This window comes from Montipora foliosa, chromosome 11, assembly GCF_036669935.1.
Source record: "Montipora foliosa isolate CH-2021 chromosome 11, ASM3666993v2, whole genome shotgun sequence".
In the NCBI taxonomy this organism is placed as follows: domain Eukaryota; kingdom Metazoa; phylum Cnidaria; class Anthozoa; order Scleractinia; family Acroporidae; genus Montipora; species Montipora foliosa.
Genome location: NC_090879.1, coordinates 23767898 through 23775009, shown reverse-complemented (window position 1 = coordinate 23775009; position 7112 = coordinate 23767898). Strand labels below are relative to the sequence as shown.

Genomic DNA, 7112 nt, shown 5'->3' with positions numbered 1-7112 from the left:
TGTAAAACAACATTCCATCCTTTTTTCGGGTTTTGAAGCGAAAAACAAGGGTCGAATTGTTAGTAAATTGCAGGGAGCTGAACGCCGAATAAGCGAATTTGCTGTACTTTAAAGTGTTGATGTTTTCATCTGTCTTGAGACCCGAGTCACAAATGATATGATGGCAGATGACAATCACGAAACAGATTTGTTCGAAGCGCCAAACTTTCATAACTGTAAGGCAAGTGTCACAAAAACATTAATGAGGCTCGTATTTGTCTTAAAACTAATTCAACTCGCCATGGGGCCCACCATCCTGTTTTGAAACTTGACAACTTCAGTTTATGAGAAGATCATAAGGTCGTTGAGAATGTCTGTGAACAGACGTTTGCAGCAGCGATGTTCCAAAGCGGTAAACTTGTGGTCACGAATCGACTTGATTTGGAATTCAAATGACCTTGATACTGTGTTTTTCTGGTGACAGATGGACGATTTTATAATTCATGCTTGATCGTCATTTCGATCTTTTGAAGTGCATGGCGTACATTAAAGGTTTTGGAACTATGATTTCCATGGATATTAAGGAATGAAGTATTAATCGAAGGAAGATCATTACCGAAAATGTAATGTTTCAGAATTGAAGCACTCAGTTGACGAAACAATTGTGGAATTTTTTTTTTGTACTATTTGAACTTACGAGACAAGATCGTTTATCCAAACACTGGGTCTTGGATCGCGTAGCCGGTCTCTGCTGTTACAATACAGTACTTGCATTCAACATTCAACGTAACTAGCCGTCTAAAGCAATAAAAACTACAACATTACAAATCATCTTGTGATAAAGTTACTTTATTTCTAATTGTTTTGCATAAAACGTCAAACAGATGTTATTATCAACTAAGATTCAAAGATTAGCTCAGATTTAAACACACTGATTAATTAAGGAAAAAAATGGATCATGGAAAATATTTTTGTTGTAAGTAAATCTCTGTAGCAAACAACGCACTTCGATGATCTGATTAAGTTAAATATATAGTATATACCGCGGTACCTAGCCATGCAACTGGTTGTCTTTCAAACAAAGATGGCTAATGATGCCCGGCAATTAATTGATCATTACCAAGCAATGTACACAACCGGCACCGTGTGCCAATCTCGATCCCAGAGCTCTTCAAATATGCACTGTTCGCCCTAACGATCACTATTCTCGTTCCCAGAGCCGCGATCCTTTGAGCCTCGCTCCTCGGCGCTGGCCAAAAGGATCGTAGCTCTGGAAACGAGATTGAACGAGCACGCACGTACCAGGGGCTAATCAGGCATGCGCACAGTCTGCGCTTAGAAGTTCCTATTCCGTTCTTGTTAGTTTCATTAGCTTTGCGTAGCAAAGTCGATGCAGATGCGCCTTAGTGCTTTCTGTTTAATTGCATTAGTGCAAAGAACTTCTGACCGGGTTTTATGTGTCTTTCTTGTGCTTAAAACCAGCCTTTAGTCCGGCTGCGGGCAGGCGAGTGTATCAGAGGACATGCTCCGTCTCAGTATAAATTTATGCCTTTAATAGCATGCATGTCCTTGAACAATCAACTTAGTCTTTACAAACAATAACCTGTTTTGTATGACGCCCAAACATTAACGCAGTAATTCTGAACACGCAGAAATCTGTGACGTGAGAAAAAGTTACAAGTTAGTAGTCCTTGACAACAGTTTTAAGCAATACAAGCAACCCAAGGTAGAAAATGACGTAGTGGCCTCTTGGACAGAAAGCGCTGTTTTCCTTCGCAATTGCTGCGACTTCGTTGATAACGGTGGAAGTAGAAGTCGAAAGAACTGCACTGTATTGCTTTAGGCTGGAAGAGCGTCCTAGAATCAAGCTTGTCTTGTTTCCAATCTGCGCATGCTCTGGAACATGGGTTGAAACTGAATGGGTACCAGTTGAACCCACAGTTGTATCTGATAAAGCCATTTCTGTCGACAAAATGCGAGGCTGAGTTGAATTTACAAACATTGGCGTGGAGTACAAGCGAAGAGAATCCTGTTCCCTCGAAAAGCTAGTCGTGAATGTGTGCGCATGCGCTAGGTTTGGAGTGATTGGGGTTTCACATTTCTTTTCGGTGACGTCATCAGTGACTTCGTTACATTTTTCGCCGATTGAACAGTGGCTCGGACAGCCTTGCGTGGTCCCCACAGTTGACCTTAGTGGTAATTCCTCGGGATCTCCTCCCGGGACAGCATGCGTCACGTGACCAACGCACCCTTGAAATCTGCAAGATGGAAATAATTATAAAAGATTATTGCAGTTACGAAGCCACAAGAAGCAGGTCTTGCACCCTCTGAATTTGACAACTGGGGAAGGTAATAAGAGTATTAATCTTTACGGAAAATTAATTTTTGATGACCCCATAACCATAAATTGACAAGCCTCTTCGATATAAGTATTTCGTTCACCAATCACAGTCAATTTTTGATTGACCTCAGTCGAATTCCATTCATTGAAATGACGGTTTTGCCATAAAGCATACACGAGAGTTCGTGCTGCATGTTATTGCGCACAGCCGTTTCATTCATCAATTCACTCACTATTTCGTGCAGTTATGTTTTGTTTTTGTTGTCGGTCAAATCCGGTCTTAGGTTAAATCCGTTTTTTACTTAAATTAAATTGGTGATCCTCATTTAACCTAGGTTGAATATGCACTCTACCTAGTTTAAAGAAGTTGCTAAACCCCCCACCCAAAAGGACTGAAAACACCTATTATATAATACCTTCTCTAAAGCTCTGCCTTACGCATCTCAACATTTCGTATCATCGTATCGGTTTCTGTATTCATGCAGTTATCTATTCAGTCTCAACATTACAACCTATTAAGGGAACAAAGAAGTGTACTTTGCACTTGCCGATACTCCAACTTGGACCTTCCAGATCTCAAGTCCTGTGTCTTCACAACTACACCACAACGACAAACGTGTTCAACTCAACACAGTTCTTTTCATTATTTACTTTTGTACAATGAGTCAATTGATATCCGCGTATAATAATCAAAACTAATCCTAACCTGACCATAATTTTTCTCTAGGCTTAACTTAAGCTCCAAAAAAGTTTCTTCAATTCATCTGAGCGCGTATTCAACCTAGTTATTTTAAGTTATTTTTTCACACTGACTATCTCTTTACGAGACCACCGAAGTCATAAATTTTAACTGCATAGTTCAACTTACGTAGTCTTAATGGCTTCATCAGCCATGCTTGGATTTGCTAACGAATTTCTGGGGATATCAATACGAATGCTGCCAACGTACAGAACCTCCCATTTTTCTCTTTCAGTAGAGGAAATATCACACGAAATGTTTTTAGAATGGCATCCGTCCACTGTTATTGTCAGATGACGAATTTGTCTTGCTAAGCTAACGCGATGCCATCGTCCGTCTGAGTAATTTCCTCGAATAATGAGCTGACTTTTGGGGCAATTATCAAAATTAACCGTTGCCTGGATTGTTCCGTTGACTAAAAAGAAGTGAAAGTAGCTGAAGGAGCGATCGTCTTGGTAAAGAAGAAACGCGTCAGACTTGCCTGTGTTGAAAAAGAAGGATAGCGTGCCAGTCCCACGCCATGCACTAGCGTCGTACTCGGTGTGCGAATTGAACTTGTTGTACGTCAAAACATCGCTGCTAGTTTGAGTGGGCGTTCTTCCTAACGCTTTTGGTATAAAGAAAAAAACGCAAATGCGAAGTGTCAGAAATGTAATAAGCTTCAACATTGAGAACTATCGAAGTCAAATGGTTTCTGTTCGTCAGAAATGTTATATCAAAGCGGAGGTGATTGTAGTGAAGAGTTCTTTGTGTGAAGCGTACGTTTTGTGCAAGTTGTAGGTCTGCACTTCTGAACTGCAGCTGGACAAAGTGTTTATCTTTCCAATCAGCAAATAACTTTAACGAGATTCGCTGAAACTACGATAAGGTCAGTCAGGTGTTAAAATAACTAGAAGTTTCATTAAGACTTCTGAATCCAAATTTTAATATGCATTTCAACATTTGTGGTCCATTTTACTAAATGAATTCAGGACTTTGACATTAAAAAGAAATTCCGTAATTTTGTTGTTGTCGGCTTGTAAATAATCACATAACCCAGATTTACCTCACATTTTCTCTCGTTAGTAAACCTTAAAATGAGGATCGGATATTTGAGTTGCGAATATTGGAATGAAACTTTAAAGCACACACGTGTCACACACCAAATGTTTATATTTCTTTCAGATAAGTGCAGCTGCAAGGCATTTTATAGGGTATAAATACATTCTAAAACAAATAAAAAAAAAAAAAAAAGTCACCGGGATATATTTGAGGGTACAACTGAAAATAGATGGAGGTGTGCTAAGATCTTCTTAATCATAATGCTGGCAGGTCTAGCCTGATAACTGCAATTCCCCATTGTCCTGCGATGCATCAACTGTCATGCGCGTAGTGAACCAATTATGGTGGGAAATAGAACTGGCGACAGGTGTAAGAACAGGAAACATTCCAGTTATGAAAATTTTACAACACTTCAGTTTTTTAATTGCCATTCATTTTCCGAAGGACTGAATTCAAGATATGGAAATACTTTCTCGGTCCCGATTTCTATTTGCTTAATTTTCTAAGATCAAAATGTGTTTGACAAATTTGGCATGTTTTTCTGTTTGTCACAATTCAAGATGTCCTGTTGGGCAAGCTCTACGCTAGAAAACGTCTTAAAGAGATACACTTGTGATATTATTGAAGTGAAGTATTTTTACAACTAACAAATAACTGAAATTTCGCCGGCCAAGTTTTGTAAAGAGCTGAGAGAAATAGAAATCATGGTATTGGTAAAGGATTGCCGTAATAAACCAAGGGCAAGCAATCAATAGATTATTCTAATTTAATTTAGTGTTAACTAGCACGTGACAGTTGAAAAGAATTTTTCCTGCCAAACATGGCTTGTCAGGCAGATTATCACGAGAAATATAAGAAGTAGACGCATATTTGCGTGAACTCGGGGATCCCTGATGTCCTGGATCGTCAAACGTATGTGGTCTGAGCGAATTAGAGACCATATTCGTGCGATCCTTTAACGACGTCATTTTCGTCCGATGCCATGTATGCACGTTAGCTTAAATTTCGCGCATGCGCTATGAAAGATGAAACCATGCCACGTATCGCCACGTATACGCTTTGGTTAACTTCGCGCATGCGCTTCACGAGCATGAGTGCTTTTTGCGAACGAGGAAAAAGGAACACATTCGTAATGTAAAACTATGTAAAACTGGCCCTAATATTGCAGCTCACGCTTGGCGTAACAATCACTCTATTGATTTCAACAATGCCAGAGTAATTGACAAGGGAAACTTCCGAATCCGAAAAAATTGGAATCTTGGCACACCCCTAACACTAATGAAGCCGACAATAACTCCAAGCCTTTGCCAAAACAATACTCTATTCTTTTAGATTAGCGCATATTTCCCTTTTACCGTTTTTACAATTTTTTCACACTTCCATTTTGTATATATTTCCATCTCGCGCATTTACATCTTAGTTTTTAAAGGCTCAGTTTAGTCTGGAAGCCGAGAACTTACGTTTTTATCAAAAAAACGTTTAACCAGAGAACACTTTTTACATGAATATTTATATATATTATTAGCATATTTATTGTCGTGTTATGTCAATCAATTTCGTTAGTTCCCAGGTCATTCAGTTGTATTTTTTAATTTAAATTTCTCCGTAACTGAATAACAATCACTTTTCGTGATATGTTGTAATATACGAAACATTAAGTTTATAAAAAGCTATGTAGTTCAAGCAAATGTTTGTAACCGCTGTTTGTGTTTTATTCTTATTGAAACTTAAGGCCTGGCCAAACGCTCAAACATTTCAACGCAACATCTTGCAACATTGTTGCATGATGTTGCAACATGTGTTGAACAGGCTGGCCAAACGCACGCAACATTTTCAACTTTTTCAACCCAACATGTCAATGTTTATGCGCCCCAGGCCCCTGGCGCGCAACAAGTGGACCTAGCGCGCATGCACCGGTGCAAAAATGTTGCGTGAACGTGGCCAAACGAGTAAAACATCATGCAACATCCAAAATGTTGCACGAAACTGAATTTGACCGTTTTCAAATTTGATCCAACATCATCCAACATGTTGCAACATATAGCAACAGGGTGGCCAAACGTACGGAACATGTTGCGCCCAACAGTGTTGCAAGATGATGCTTTGAAATGTTGCGAGCGTTTGGCCAGGCCTTTAAATTGCCGAAGTCAAAGAATTTTTATGAGACAATTTGCGAGTTTATTGAAGGGCTTCAAAATCCACAATGAGCGTGTTCCTCTGGAGTCCGAACAAAGATTCAGTTGTGAGGGGAGACCATTGCGTTATTAGTATGCTTTATACAAAAGATTCTAATGACAAGTGTCTTGTCATTTTTTTAAGGCTCATTCACATGACATTTTATCGGTTTCCTGATAGGCTGTTTCGCTCATGAATTATTAATGAGTTTACTACGAAAACCACCGATCTGTAGAATGGGCCCGAATTACTGAGTCACTGCTCCGCCCGCTTTTGCTTGTAAATAGTTCAAATTATTGAGAGGCTAGGGAATCTTTCTTGTACTAGACAAGAACAATTTTATCCATTTCCTACCCGGTACTCATGATTTTGAAAACGTATCTTTGTACGGGTCCGCAAATGATCCCGGAACGCAAGTGATTCCCATTTTGGACCGCAAATGATCCCGAAAAAAAAAAGTAAGGAATGGCATGGAGCGTGGAATGGTCTGGATAGAGAATTAATGCAAAGAACGCTTATTTTCATTAAAATCACCTCAGAAAAACATGGCTGACACAGGTTTTTGCCTCATTATAGTATTCCAGAAAGACTGAATTTTGTTTCTTACCACGCTGTTATCATTATCGGATACAATCATCAAAAACTATCTTGGACGCAATTCTAAACTGATTGTGACCAGGGGCTCGTTTCTCGAACCCTGCGTGTGTTTGCCAGAGTTGTTCGAATATCCCAACTGTTTGTTTTCGTTTCGTGGTTTTTGCAGTTACCGGTCACACGTGACTGGCACCGGTTACATTTGAGTTTTTAACACATGCAAAAACGAAATGTCCCTGAATC

At 39.4% G+C, this 7112-nt stretch overlaps 2 protein-coding genes across 2 annotated transcripts in view; both read right to left on the bottom strand.

Annotated features, from left to right (window-relative positions):
* LOC137976151 (neurexin-3-like) overlaps positions 1-651 on the bottom strand; it is a 10971-nt gene extending 10320 nt beyond the window's left edge. The window contains exon 1 of the mRNA XM_068823443.1: positions 1-651. This exon is cut by the window's left edge and continues 337 nt beyond it. Within this exon, the coding sequence (XP_068679544.1) occupies positions 1-211 (211 nt within the window). The 5' untranslated portion in view covers positions 212-651.
* A 171-nt stretch (positions 652-822) lies between these two features.
* LOC137976013 (uncharacterized) lies at positions 823-3839 on the bottom strand. The gene is made up of 2 exons (XM_068823257.1): positions 3189-3839; positions 823-2237 (listed from the first exon to the last, which is right to left on the bottom strand). Exons 1-2 carry the CDS (start codon positions 3725-3727, stop codon positions 1661-1663), a joined length of 1116 nt encoding a protein of 371 aa, XP_068679358.1. The 5' UTR covers positions 3728-3839; the 3' UTR covers positions 823-1660.
* Positions 3840-7112: the final 3273 nt, after the last annotated feature.